Source organism: Meriones unguiculatus, chromosome 18 (genome assembly GCF_030254825.1).
Source record: "Meriones unguiculatus strain TT.TT164.6M chromosome 18, Bangor_MerUng_6.1, whole genome shotgun sequence".
In the NCBI taxonomy this organism is placed as follows: domain Eukaryota; kingdom Metazoa; phylum Chordata; class Mammalia; order Rodentia; family Muridae; genus Meriones; species Meriones unguiculatus.
This window is the reverse complement of record NC_083365.1, coordinates 30,576,279-30,591,968: the sequence shown is the minus strand read 5'-3', so window position 1 is coordinate 30,591,968 and position 15,690 is coordinate 30,576,279. Positions and strand designations below refer to the sequence as shown.

The following is a 15,690-nucleotide window of genomic DNA, read 5'->3' as shown; positions in this document are numbered from 1 at the left end:
TGTAGTCCAAAAACTGTATGAATAGATTTTGTCAAATGAGGCGGCTGGGCATTGAAACCATCTAGGAAAGAGTTCAGAAAAATATTTAAAGATACTTCAAGGCAAATCTGCTACAACAAAATATCTGGTCATAGAATAAAAAGGAGAAACTCCATTTGCTTCCCTCTATCATACTATGCCTGCATTTCTTTAGGTGTACAATCCTCATAGTTTTAATATTTTCTATATACTCTTCTTTTGTTAGGCAACTCAGATGTTTTATCTTTTGAGTTTTAGAATCAGAAAATGAAGGAGTCCCATAATTGGAAAATATTATTTTAGTACCATTGGCTACAATCTTTCATCATTTCCTCGCATCAAATGACTTAAACAACAGTTGACCAATGGATCAACTAAATGACTCAGTGGTTTCTGAGTTTGTGCTTCTAGGACTCTCTAGTTCTTGGGAAACTAAAATTTTTCTCATGGTGACATTCTCTGTGCTCTACTTAGGAATCATTTTGGGAAATCTCTTCATTGTCATTTTAGTAATTGCTGACTCTCACTTACATTCACCTATGTACTTCTTGCTGGCCAACCTGTCTTTGAATGATGTGTGGGTTTCCTCCACGACAGTTCCCAAGATGATCTATGATCTTCTTAAAGAACAAAGAGTAATTTCTTTCCACAGTTGCATGACTCAGATCTGTTTCATCCACATCATGGGAGGAGTGGAGATGGTGCTGCTCATAGCCATGGCATTTGACAGGTACATAGCCATCTGTAAGCCTCTCCGCTACTTGAGCATCATGAGCCCTAGAATATGCATTTCATTTATGGTTGCTGGCTGGGTCACTGGAGTGGTCCATGCCCTCTCACAGTTCTCTTTTGTCATAAACCTGCCTTTTTGTGGTCCCAACAAAGTAGACAGCTTTTACTGTGACTTCCCTCGAATCATACAACTCGCATGCACAGATGGAGACAAGTTTGAGTTTGTTGTTGCTGCCAACAGTGGCTTCATGAGTATGGGGACCTTCTTCCTGCTTCTCCTCTCCTATGTGTTCATTTTGGTCACAGTCTGGAAAAGGTCTTCAGGGGACTTGTCAAAGGCACTTGTCACTCTGTCAGCTCACATCACTGTGGTGGTTCTTTTTTTCACTCCATGCATGTTTCTCTATGTGTGGCCTTTCCCAAATTCATCTGTCGACAAATACCTATTTATTGCTGACTTTGCTATCACACCTGCCCTGAATCCTGTCATCTATACATTAAGGAACAAAGATATAAGGATAGCAATTTTAAGATTATGCAAAAGGGCTTATTCTGGCAGATTTTGCTAACTTCATCATGTGTGGAAGCTCTGAAAGAGTAAATCCAACTATATAATGGAAAGTTCCACTAAGGCACATGGTACTTCATTTCATCAATTGCATATGTCAACTACCTCACAACCTTTATCAGTTTCCACAAACTATTAATTCTGTTCCCTTGAGGAGTTAGATTATATCAGTGTGTTCTTCTTAAGAGAAAAAAAATCACTGTGGATAAATATATGTTTTGTTTACTAGTTTTGTGATAATTTGAACACAACAGAAGATATAATGGCGGCCTATAATGTTCAAAAATGAACTCAGAATTTGTTTGGGTAAATAAATGAATCATCACAATGAGTGGTTCTGTATTTAGGACTGCTTTAATAGCTATTCAGGTTGTATTCTCCAAAAAGAACACAGAGTTTAAATCTGAATGTGAAGATCTTATTCAGATAAAGTTTCAGAGTCATCATTTGGAAGTAACACATCAACAGTTTCCACTGGCTATGCCAAATGGTGAATATATAGATACTGTAAAATAGAATCATTTCAATTGTAAGATAATGTATACTGAATGGTTCCTCATTTTGAACACTCACATTATTTTCCTGCCATGTCCAATCTGTCTCCTAGAAAATTTTCTGTGTACAGTTTAGAATATCTAGAAAAGTGGTCAAGCAGATGTGATGTAACTACACTAAAGTAAGATAACCAAGTAAATTGAAAGTCATCATCTAAAGCCTCTGTAACTTACAGATCTACAAGTTAAGTTTTTCCACTTTAATCATGTGACACTAACTGATACGTGGGTGTGGAGCATTCCATCATCTGAAAAATATCCAATTGTCTACTTTGTATGAGTCTCTAGAAACTATCAACTGATGGTGGTCTTTCATTCATAAGCATGCAGCAGCATTTAAATGTCCAGCATAGTATTCTAAGTACCAGAGTTAGATCCCATATAAATGCAAATCATCTGACTTTTACTAGGTCGTGGATTTGCATATGAGTTCGAAGTTAAAAGCTCTAGCCAGATACAGGTCAAAATAAAGTCTTCTAGATCTATAAACAAATACTATGATCCACAGAATACAAGTATGTACAAGGGAAAGGAAGGCATATTTGAGAAAAAGGCACTGAGATGGATCTTCATAATTGAAAGGATAAAAATGCTGTCAACACCACAGACAATATAGCAGGAGCTTCAGGAAGGGGTTTTCATCTTAATGGGTATGATGCAGGGCAATCTTTTTTTTTTTTACTATTATTGAAATAGTTTTTTAATACAATATTTTCTGATTATATTTTCTCTTCCTTCTACTCCTCCCAGTTCCTCTCTACCTTCCTTTCCATCCAGATCTACCTCCTTTCTGTAACTCTCTGAAACTGTAAGCCAAAATAAACTATTTTTTTTCTCTAAAAAAAAAAAAAAGAAAACAAACAGGTATCTAAGGGATAGTAATAAAATAATATAAAAATAAAAATATGCAAATCAAATAGGACAAAACAAAAAGAAAAGATCCAAGGAGGAGTCATAAGATTTCTGAAGAGGGAGATGGAAAGAGGCAGTCTGAACCACTAAACATCAGTCGTCTTTAATATGTGATCTATGCTTTGTGTCTATAGCCTGTAATTGCCAACATCTCGGGCTATATTTCTTCATTTTAGGTTTCGAACATACCACCTGCCAGTTTGGCTATGATTGAAACATTGCTGTTCTGAACTAAACTCCCAACAGAAAAAAAAAAAAAAAAAAGAAATAAACATGCCTGTGTTAAAGACTCTATAAGGCTATGGCCTTCAGAGATGACACAATGGTTAAGAAAATCTTAGTACCCAGAAACCACATTGAGTTGTTCATAGACAACTTTAACTCCAGCTTCAGGGAATCAGACCTAGGACACCTGCATATACATGTACACACACACACAGAGAGAGAGAGAGAGAGAGAGAGAGAGAGAGAGAGAGAGAGACAGAGAGAGAGAGAGAGAATCTGAAAAACATATTCTACAAATATTATTTACTGAGTGGAACTTCTATGCTATTGGAGAGTTAGAATGTTAACAGTTCAGAGCCAAATTGTATTTTACTGTCATTAGACCACTTATGAGCCATTCATTGGCCACCTCAGTTATTGATCTAAAATTCAACCATCTGAGTGCTAGATATTTTTTTTTATTTTTAATGCAATAAAAAGAAGACACAGCTTTCACCAGCACCAAAAGGAAAAGACATATCATCAGACAACCTATTAGGTGATTAATAGAGCTATTACCCATCTAATGTCCTCATTAATGTATTTTAATTAAGCCCTGGTTACATGACTCTTTTTCGTTCTGTTGTCAAAAACACTTCATAAAACTGTTATTACATTGGGACATGGTTTTAAGCAACTTGAAGCTGTGGGCCTGGGCTATGATCACTAAAATTTCGCTTTAGAATAAACTATTTCTTCCTCCTATTGAGATAGAGACGTGTTTTTACGTATAAACACTATATACCTTACTGTGCTTAGTCCATATGGAATTAGACATTACATTTAAGACACTTTCATTTTTATTGTATTAAATACAATTGGAAAACTTTCTTTGAGTTGATATGGGCTAGTAATCTTATATTATAAGCATCATTATTTAAAAGAGTGACAACATTAAAGATAAAATAAGTCGTTTTACACAGGAGCTATTAACCATGTACCTAAACAAAAAAATCCTCATGTGTGACAAGCACATGAATATTTACACTGCCTTGTTACCAACAGCTACATAATAGACGTAACTGGAATGTACTGAAGTGGGGAGTAGATAAATAGACGTGCATAAAATGGAATAAAAGCAGCACAATGAAATTGCTCATACAACAGCACGGATTAATCCCAAATGCAGAGGGAAGAAACTTCAAATCAAAAGAGAGCATATGATGTGACTGTGAAAATCCAAACCAAAGCCATGATGACATAACACCCTATACCTTCTCAAATATTTATTACCAAAACTGATAAATATGATTTATGATAAAACTATGGAGAAATCATTTCCTAACTTGCTGATAGGAATACAAACTTGTATGAACCAATGTAGAGAATAATATGGAAGTTTCTCCAATGTTACAATAAGAACTACTAGTACTGGGGAAACGTCAAACAGAAAGTGCTTGCTACATGTGAGTGAAGACCAGATTCTCAAATCCACATAAGATCCAGGATGGGCCTGGCCTGAAGGAAGCAGAGACAGTGAATCTCCAGAGCAAGCGGTCTAGTCAGACTCCCCAAAATGATAAGATCAAGGTTCAGCAAGAGATCTGCCTCAGGGTCTAAGAGAGAAAGTGATTAAAAAAAAAAAAAACACCATGTCAAATTTATGCCTACACAGTGGTACTCACACAAAAATGTGCACTTGCATACACACACCTGTGCCCATACATATGAAAACATATTTACACACACACAGCATAGATGTGGACACAAAATCTATATTATGTGACTGAAAAATTATCTGTTAAATAAACATTAAAAAATAAAACATACATTAACAGATTTGCAGTTTCATATGCATTGAGATATTATTCACAAGCTGTGTCATGGAATAATCCTTTCAGTTGGTAAAGGTCTGGAGATGGCTCAGAGGTTACAAGCATTTACTACTCTTTCAAAGAACCAGGCAGTGTCTACATGGTTACTCTCAAGTATTCATCCAAAGCCCCAGTTCACAGGATTTCATGCCCTCTTCTGACTGTTGCAGGCACTAGCACACACATGGTGAACACACATACATGCAGACAGAACACTCACACTTAAGATGAAATCGATACTATACATGTCTTTCTGCTTCTGGGAAACCTCACTCAGGATGATCTTTTCTAGTTCCCACCATTTGCCTACAAATTTCATGATTTTTCTTGTTTTTAATTGCTGAGTAGTATTCCATTGTGTAAGTGTACCACAATTTCTGTATCCATTCTTCAGCTGAGGGACATATGGGTTGTTTCCAGATTCTGGCTATTAAAAACAAAGCCGCTATGAACATGGTTGAACAAATGTCCTTGTTGTTTACTTGAGCATATTTATATATGTGCCTACAAATGCTGTAGCTGGATCTTGAGGAAGTGCTATTCCTAATTTTCTGAGAAAGCACCAGACTGATTTCCAAAGTGGTTATACAAGTTTACATTCCCACTAGCAATGGAGGAGGGTTACCCTTTCTCCATATCCTCTCCAGCATGTGTTGTCACTTGAGTTTTTGATCTTAGCCATTCTGATGGGTGTAAAGTGAAATCTCATGGTATACACTCACTTATAAGTGGATATTAAACATATAATACAGGATAAACATACTAAAATCTACACCTAAAGAAGCTAAGCAGGAAGGAGGACCCTGGGTAAGATGTTAAATCCTCACTCAGAAAGGCAAATGCGATGGACATCCGAAGAGGAAGAAAACAGGGAACAGGACAGGAGCCTATCACAGAAGGACTCTGAAAGGCTCTACCCAGGTGGGTATTAAAGCAGATTCATAGCCAAACTTTGGGCAGAATGCTGAGAATCTTATGAAAGAAGAGGGAGATAGAAAGACCTGGAGTGGACAGGAGCCCCGCAAGCAGAACAAAAGAAGCAAGAAATCTGGGCCCAGAGTTCCTTGCAGAGACTCATACTCATCAAGGACCATGCATGGAATTAACTTGAACCCCTGCTCAGATATATATAGCCTATGGCAGCTCAGTCTCCGAGTAGGTATCCTAGTAAGAGGAACAGTGGCTGTCTCGGACATGAACTCAGTGGCCTGCTCTTTGATCACCTCCACTTGCAGGGGTAGGGGGCAGCCTTTCCAGTCCACAGAGGAAAATAATGCATCCAATCCTGATGAGACCTGATAGGCTAGGGTCAGAGGTAAGAGGAGGAGGATCTCCCTATCAGTAGACTATGGCAGGGGCATGGGAGAAGAGGAAAGGAAGGAGGGACTGGGAGGAGATGAGGGAGGGGACTACAACTGGGATAAAACATGAATAAATTGTAATAAATAATAATAATAATAATAATAATAATAATAATAAATACAATATACTTATTAGGGCCAAACAAATGAAATAAATATTTTAAATGAATTTGGTGTACTGGATAAAATAGTATATCCCTGTGATTTCAATACCCTGGAAACTGAAGCAAGATGATCATCACGTGTTTCAAGTAAATTTGCGCTACATAGTAAGTTTAATTTAACTTTAGGCTACAAAGAGAGCAAATTTATTTTTTTTTCATTTTTTAAAATGATTGCTTGATAAAGGTTAAATAAGTGATACAGATATGATGGATGAAATATACTGTTAAATATGAAATAAATAATATATGGAGTACATAATGTAATGAACTGTGTACTGTGCCAAGCTGTTTAAGCTTTAAAGAGAAGCGTATAATACCATTGGTGAATGTGGAGAACATTATGCTACATAAAATCCAGACACAAAGTAAAAGGTAAGGTGTGCTCTCACTTATATACAAAGACTTAAAAAGTTGAACCAATGGGAAAATAGTAGAACTGTGGTCCTCAATAGTAGAGCAGAGAGAAAATAGGAGAATGTATATAATTTCACAGTTTTATATGGTTTATAATTCCAGAAAATTATTGTACTGAATTAAAATTACAGGAAATAGAGCAATATTAAATGATGAGAGGTTGAAGAGAATTTTAGATATTTTTAAAGCACACAGAGTGTCCATGTAAAATACTAATATGAAATTTTACTATATGGATGTATATTAAAGTATAATAGTGTTCACCTTAAATATATACAATAAATGCATGTAAAATAAAAGCAAAGTTATACACACTAAAATAAAGTTATTTCTTTGAGTCATTTATGTGGTATGGGTTGAACGTATAGTACCAAAGAGAGTGTAGGAGAAAATAAATGGCTTTGTTGTCATTTTCTGATGCCATGATTGTTGTCTAAATGTATATACACTACTATAAAATTGAAACTAGATAACGTTTCCTTTTTCAAAAAAATATATTTATGTGTGTGCATTCCCACATGGATATAGGTATGTGTATGTTTATGTTTTCACATTTATTCATGCAGCAACACACATGTGAAGGCTAGAGGACTACCTTAAGGATATCCTTCTACCATGTGGCAAACAGTTAAGTTTGATAACTTAACTCAGGTCATCAGGCAACAAGTGAGGTTACTTGCTGAGACATCTCAGTGGCCCATTTAATCTGTATGTCATCATAACACAAACAAAAATCTTAAAGTGTGATATATTGTATTCTTTTTATTTTATGTATATACATATGCATATACATATATATTGTATGTATATATAATATAATCTATGTGTGTATGAATATACAAAAAATAATTTTTCATTATTCTTTTTCTGTACTCTACTACAGAGATTTTTGTTGTATTTGTAAATACTAATAGGTTATTTATTTAATGTACACCACACTCTAATCACTTACAGAAAGAAAAGTAATATGCTGTTTGATCAAACTTGAATTTCTGAAGTCAACTAAAGGGAGCACTGAGCAGGATTTGACAACCCTGCAATGTTCACCTGTCAAATGAAGAAAGAGTTCATATAATCTCTTCAGTCTTAAAAACAATGGCAGGGTGCCAATGTGGACTGTTATTACTACATATACATATGAAATAGCTTCTGTTGGGACAGACATAACATCTTGATATGTGGTTTTATGATGTGGAAGATATAAATCTAATAGAAGAACATTATATTCTTCTATAGAATCAATAATTATACATTTTCTATTTATCAGCTTTGTTAAACATAACAGTGTTGTTTAGGTACAACTGATATGCAGTAACCATGCATTTTGCCTTTAATGTATAGAATGGTATGGCTTTATATCTACAATTCCATCTGAAAATGCACTTCCATTCCTGAATTTCCTTTTTCTATTTACTTTGTGTTGTTGTTTTTAGGAGTGGCTTGTGTGTGTTTGTCTGTGTGTGTGTGTGTGTGTGTGTGTGTGTGTGTGTGTAGTTGGTGTGTGAGTATGTGGTGTGGGGTGTATGATGTGTATGTCTGCGTACATTTTATGCTGCGCATCTGTGAAAATCAGAGTACAGCACTGTGTATCAGTCCTTGCCTTCCCCCTTGTTTAAGGCAGGCTCTGCAGTTCTTGACCACTCTGTATGTATAGCTGGCTCTAGCTTCTAAAGATTTTCCTGTTTCCAGCTCCCATTTTTTTTCCATAGAAATTGTGTCATTATAGATGTATGCTACCTCATCTGGCTTTATATATGTTCTGAGATGTAAATTCAGCTTCAAGGTTGAGTGACAGACACTTTATCCCTTGTACCATCTACAGGATCCTACCTATAGTATTCCACAGTGATGTCTTATTAAACCTATTTGCACTATGTTGTACAACAGATCTTTGGAAGTTTATTCATGTAAAATAATTAAATCTTTATGAAATTCCTCCTTATTGTCTTCTTTCTCTAGCCCCAAGTAACCACTATTCTATTCTCTACTCCTGAAGTTCATTGCTTTAAATTCCTCACCTAAGAAGCTACACAGCATTTATTCTTCTGAGACAGAATAGCCTTATGATTCATCCACATTGTCATAAATAACAGCACTGTGCTCTTTATTATTATCAGTAATACTAGGAGCAGAAGTAGTAGCTGTTATTGTTGTAGTAGCAATGCAATAATAATATCCTGTCACATGTGTCTGCATGTGTGTATGTGTTTGTACATATATAAATATATATACATCTACATCATATGCATATGATGTAGATATACCAGTTTCTGTCTGTAGACCTCAGTAGATAATGTCTGCTGCAAATAATACACCAGAGACCATACATAGGCATGCAACATTCCTTCATACATAGTTATCATTTCAGATGTATCTGAAGTGATGGAGTGGTGGGATGGAGATAGATTTTTATTTTATTTTATTTTTTTTAAATATTAGTTACAATTTATTAACTTTGTATCCCAGCTGTAGCCTGCTCCCTAGTTCCCTCCATATTTACCCTCCCTCCCTCATCTCCTCCTGCCCCTTTCCAAGTCCACAGATAGGGGAGGTCCTCCTCCCCTTCCATCTGACCCTAGCTTAACAGGTATCATCAGGACTGGCTTCAATGTCCTCCTCTGTGGCCTAGCAAGGATGCTCCTCCCTCGGGGGGTCAAAGAGCAAGCTCTTGAGTTCGTGTCAGAAACAGTCCCTGTTCCCCTTACTAGGGAAACCCATATGGCTACTGAGCTGCCAGGGGCTACATCTGAGCAGGGGTTCTAGGTTATATCCATGCATGGTCCTTGGTTGGAGAAACAGTCTCATAAAAGACCCCTGTGCTAAGATATATTTGATCCTGGTGGAGCTCCTGTCCTCTCCAGATCATACTAACCCCACCCCCTTCTTTCATATGATTCCCTGTTCTCTGCCAAAGGTTTGGTTATGAGTCTCAGCATCTACTTTGATACACTGCTAGGTAGGAGAAAACAAGTAACAGAAAAAGACAGTTTACTTTTTAATTTTTTAAAAAATGTCATCACTTAATACTATGCCACTGTACATTGCCAGCAAATTTTTTTTTCAATGCAGTTTATTCAGGAACCTTGAACAATCATCTGACCCTGGGGAAAGCCAGCCCACAGCTTAAATAGCCTCTGGGTAGCCAACCCAGGCATGCCACGTGGGCAATGCAGATAGGTCCACATACATGGAAGCAAGCCAGATCCTCAGCCTTAGCCAAATGTGGAATTGTTCATGACAGAGAGCACTCACCATTGGGAAGGTGGAAGGCGGAAACCAGCTCCATCTTTAAGGCACAGCATTCCGCAGCTCTCTACAGTTCCCCCTTTTTGTTTTAGACGCATCAGGCAAGAGTAGAGGTCTGATCTCTGATATTAGAAATAAATTGGGACTTTGTACCGATGTTCATTTAGGTGTCGTCCACCCAAAGAGCATCAGACCCGTCTGATACCTTTTTCTCAGAGGCGGGACCTGGGGTATCAACCCGCATGCAATCAGACATGCTCTTCTCTGGGTCCAAAGCGGCTGACCCTGAGTTCAGTGCTTAGCCTTGCATCCTGAGCATAACATTTTAGCTTTTTATGGTATTCAACCATGCTTGGGGCGAATGTCCTGCTTCAATGGCTGTAAAGGCCTGAATGATCATGGCTGCATCACACTGTTGTGAGACTCTAATCTTGCATATATACCACAGGCAAACCAAGGAGACCAACACCAGAAGGCCTGCTAACGCTCCCATGCCTGCCCATTCCTTCAGATGATTCATGGCTGCAGCAATCCATGATGATAATCCTGTGGCTAGTTAGTCCTGCGTCCACTCTGGTAGAATTTACTGTGACAACGGCCACTCTCAGCTGCTCCATCATAGTATCGAATTCTCCAGTCCAATTACCTAAAATATAGCTCGACAATTGTTTAGACAGATTTGCAGCACAGGAAAAATTCTCATGTTATATGCTAGTGACTCAAAGTCCAGCATATTTTCATTGACAGCCAAGTTGAACGATTTGCCATAGGGTATCAATTTGCTCCTGCACGAGGTCAATCCTCTGATTGAACACCATCAAGCTTCCTTTTAGTTGAGCATTAATTCCTTTATGTACAACTAAGGCATGAGCTACATTGGCTAAATGATTATTCAGGGTCTGAGCAGTCTGCCCAGTATGACTCATGGCTAATGCCCCGGTGGTAGCTCCAACAGCCGCCAATGAGATGGTAGTAACAATGGTGGCTGTAGTTCCAAGATCCCTTTTCTGTCTGAAGAGAGTCATAGCGTGAGGGGCATCAACGGGCACAGGCACCCAGTGAGGCATGCGAGTAACCAGGGCATACCTAAATTCACTAGCATTCCAACATTGGGCAAAAAAGCAGGTATCATTACCACAATTACTTGGCTCTATCTGGCTAATAATGAATAAAAATGGGGGATATAGACAAACAGGTGTGGGCTTATAGGAAATATTATGAGAAGCCTTAACCCCATTTACAAGATTTTCTTTTCCCCATACATACACATATATTTCATATTTTGTTTAAACTTTTTTTTTGTTTTATTTATTTATTTATTTATTTTATCAGTTACAGTTTATTAACTCTGTATCCCAGCCGTGTCCCGATCCCTCATTCCCTCCCAGTCCCTCCCTCCCTCCCTCATCTCCACCGTGCCCCTTTCCAAGTCCACTGATAGGGGGGACCTCCTCCCCATTCATCTGATCCTGTTTTATCAGGTATCTTCAGGACTGGCTGCAAAGGAGGAGGGCTTTGCAACTTTCCTTTCTTATCCTGCATTTTACTGGTTTTTGTTTTGTTTTGTTTTTTTTGCATTTTACTATTTTAACATGAATCTAGTGCTGAAAATGAGGAAGTACTGAGCAATGCCTCTATTTGAAAATCCCCAAGGACTTGATCCAATTTAAAGTGCAGAACAGGAAAATTTCTGATGGAGACAAGACTTGTATCCATGTATATAAGCCAAATGGAGGTGAAATTTTGCCCACACTGGTGACAACAGAAATCACATTACTACAGTGTGTCACAGTTTTAGATTCAGGCAGGATTTAGAGGCATCATTATCAACTTGGGAGAAGCTGTTTGATGAGGTGATCTCTGTCGTGTAAGTACATCCTGAAGTGATTGTTGTACTGTCATTTTTTAATACAAATACTCATTTTAAAAGTTACGTTCTGTGTTAGCATCACATTTCTTTACAACCGGTAATACTCAGAGAGTCTTGCATCTGCACTTTTAATTGTTCTATTTTCCAAACAAACAAAAAACATATAAGATCATCTTTTCAGGAAAATCTTTGAGAATTCTGGAAATGTTAGTTTTATACACTTACATCAAATAAACCTTTCCTGTAACACGACAAGCCACAAGACTCTCCCTTGAAAAATCATGCTGCTGACAGAACACTTACCTTACTCTAAAATTACCTTTGTATTTTTGGATGCTTTATTTTCTACACACAATAGAGGAGAGAAGCAGATTAATGCAGTGGGAAGAAGATGAGAATGGGTGGGGATGTGAAGAGTAATACTTCACTGCCAGTTCATAAATTCAATATGATTTATCCAAAAATGTAAAGAGAGGCAGATAAATTAGCTTCCATTAAAACATTATTCGGAATAGTATATGAAACCTCACTGTTTAGTGTTAAAATTCAGTCAGTAAATGACAAAACGTAACATCCACCAGGTCTAGGAATATATGACTGTTCCGAGATACACTCTAATGGATGAGTCAAAAATTCAAGGGAAGACATAATGCTAACATTGTGTTTTCAGCACCCGGGTCCTCAATTTATTTGATAAATTATTTTCTCATACTTTGTAATAGGTTAGCTTTGATTCTGTCTGTTCACACACAGACAACAATACTTCGTGCTTGGAAATTCTGTTTGAATTATATTACACCAATAGACTGCCATTCTGTAATTATGAGGGTCAGAAAAAAACAGACTCTAACTACGTTTCAGATATTCATTTAAGAAAATTATTTCTAATTTCATTCAATGAGAGCAGATTTAAAAGTCAAAAAAGAAATAGAATATTTTCTACTAATATTTTAAACAAGGTGCTCATTTTGGTACATATAAATATTTTCTTTCAGAAGTGCAAAGCTTTTGAAACATCATTCTACGTTAATTAGGAAGGACCTTCCTGATCAGACACAATATACAACTACAAGAAACACTTTTACAAAATTTGAGGTGAATGTAATGCTAATTTTAAAATTTGAATGTTTGCTCTGCATACTTTACTCTGAACACTAAGTTATTTTTTCTGTTTCAGGAATTATTAGGCTTTGCCTCTCTCAACCCATTAAAACACATTTACTACATGGAAGAAGTGAATCAGACTGTGGTGTCTGAGTTCATCTTTCAGGGACTTTGTACTTCAAAAGAAATTCAGATCTTCCTCCTGCTGCCATTTTTCATCCTCTACCTGATGACTGTGGTAGGCAACATCTTTGTCGTGATAATAATTGTCATTGATCATCATCTCCACTCACCCATGTACTTTCTGTTAGCTAATCTCTCTTTCATTGACCTCTGTCTTTCCTCAGTAACTACCCCCAAACTGATCACAGACCTCCTAAAAGATAATAAAACCATTTCCTTTGGGGGTTGCATGAGCCAGATCCTCTGTGTGCACTTCTTTGGAGGAGGTGAGATGGTGCTTCTGGTAACAATGGCCTATGACCGGTATGTGGCCATTTGCAGGCCACTCCACTACAGCAGCATCATGAACAGACAGAAGTGCATCTGGCTCGTTTTGATATCGTGGATCATTGGATTTGTACATGCCGTGAGTCAACTGATTCTGATTTTGGAGCTACCTTTCTGTGGTCCTAGAGTGATAGACAGCTTTTTCTGTGATATCCCTTTGGTGCTGAAATTAGCCTGCACGAACACTGACACTCTGGGAACTGTGATAAATGCTGACAGTGGTGTTGTAGCTACAACTTGCTTTATTCTCTTGCTTATCTCTTACACTTATATCTTACTAACTGTTCAGCTTCAATCTAAAGACAGCACATCAAAGGCACTCTCTACTTGTACATCTCACATCATAGTGGTTGTACTGTTTTTTGGACCCTGCATTTTCATCTATCTGTGGCCAGTCAGCATCACTTGGGTGGACAAGTTTCTTGCCGTGTTTTACACAGTCATCACACCTCTCCTGAACCCAGCTATCTACACACTGAGAAATAAAGACATCAAGAATGTTATAAAGAAGCTGAAAAATCACTTTTAAATTTGAGGATCATTTTTAGACATCTCATCTGATCAGAAAATTTATTATAAGCATATCATTTTAGCTGTATTTTAACCTCAAAAATAAATTCCACATGTCTCATTTCTGTAAGATATTAGTTGCATGAATATATAGTTTATGAAAATAACTGTTATGAAAATTCATTCAAAAGTCTAATATTTAGACTTTTTAAACTATGTATTTCTTAGTTTAACTCTCAGAAATAGTAATAATTTGTATCATATGCTTATTTGTATTTGAAGATTAGAACATATGATAATGTTACAAAAATAATAATTAGTACAACTTACTAAACTTTACTGTGGTCACAACACTGTGAAATTCACTTTGACTTTATTACTATTCCCAGAATTCTCTTTGAATTACATATCAATATTAGCATTTAAAACATACATCATAATATCCCAATCCTAACTCTAACTTCACTACAGAAGATATTAATATATTTTCAATGTCTGCATTCTTTTAGAGATCAAAATGATTTACAAATTAAATCATAATCCTTGTTACTTCATGTTTAGATAATATCTGTCAATAATTTTCAAGATGTACCTATGCAATGAAATTATGGCTTCCCTCTTTTTGTTCCAAACTGAAAGGGCAGTGTTTATAATATTAGAATACACTTCCCTCAGTCCACCAAGTATTATTTGACCTTGATTTTACTTTATATAATGAAAGTAGGACTTTATATGATGAAAGTGTGGTAAAAATTACATGCTCTTGAAAATATTATATATAATATACATACATGGTTCATGTTATCTATGATTTGATCCTTTATACTATTTGCTGTACCCATTTACAATAGTTTGAAATCTTAAAAGGAGATGTAAGCCATAATTTATTGAATCTCCTATCTTAATATTTCACTGAACTCTAGTTACAATCAATCTTTATATGTATTCCAATAAGTTAAAGAGGTTGCCATGACATAAGCTAATAAAAGCTTGCAATCTTTTTCATTGTATTTTCCAGAAATCAATTACAGGTAAACAAGCCCCAAGTCTATCTAAACACCTTGAACGAATGGGTAACATTTGGCAAAGTTTTAGTATCTTTTTTTATTAAAAAAAAATTATGTCAACTGCACTTACAGATTTAACTCTCTAAAAATTTTAGTCACCATTTTTTATTTTATTAAATGTGTCCTTTGTCAATACCTTCAATTAGCTGATTAGCTGATTGCACCTAATAACTGTTCCTGACCTCTTACTTTCCTTCTCCTCCCATCACACACTTCCCCAGCCATGCACACGAGTCCATTTCTATTTTGATGTATTTTGTTTTAACATGTGGAGTTTTAGATTACCCGGAGCCTTCTGTTTGTCCATTGGTTTGCAACTGATCCTGGAAGATGAAGAGCTCATCAGTGGGTCACCACTGAAGGAAATATTTGGCCCTGCCCAAGAATCATCAGGACCTCATAGTTCAGCAAGGAGGTGAGCACCACATCTACCACACTTTGATTGATGATTGATTAATGACAGTTTTCTGTGCAGGGGCCACAGTAAGTAGCCTTGACATCATATCTACATTGGCTGTGTCATTCCTACTAGAATGCATGCTTCTAACTTGTATGCATTCTTTCTGCATCATCCTCATTTCT

General features: G+C 36.7%; 2 protein-coding genes across 2 annotated transcripts; both read left to right on the top strand.

Annotated features, from left to right (window-relative positions):
• Positions 1 to 383: 383 nt before the first annotated feature.
• On the top strand, positions 384 to 1,319 carry LOC110564179 (olfactory receptor 4F21-like). The gene has a single exon (XM_021661507.1). The coding sequence runs from the start codon at positions 384 to 386 to the stop codon at positions 1,317 to 1,319; it is 936 nt and encodes a 311-aa protein (XP_021517182.1).
• Positions 1,320 to 13,142: 11,823 nt separating this feature from the next.
• Positions 13,143 to 14,060, top strand: LOC110564180 (olfactory receptor 4K14-like). The gene has a single exon (XM_021661508.2). It carries the CDS (start codon positions 13,143 to 13,145, stop codon positions 14,058 to 14,060), a length of 918 nt encoding a protein of 305 aa, XP_021517183.1.
• The last annotated feature ends 1,630 nt before the right edge of the window (positions 14,061 to 15,690 follow it).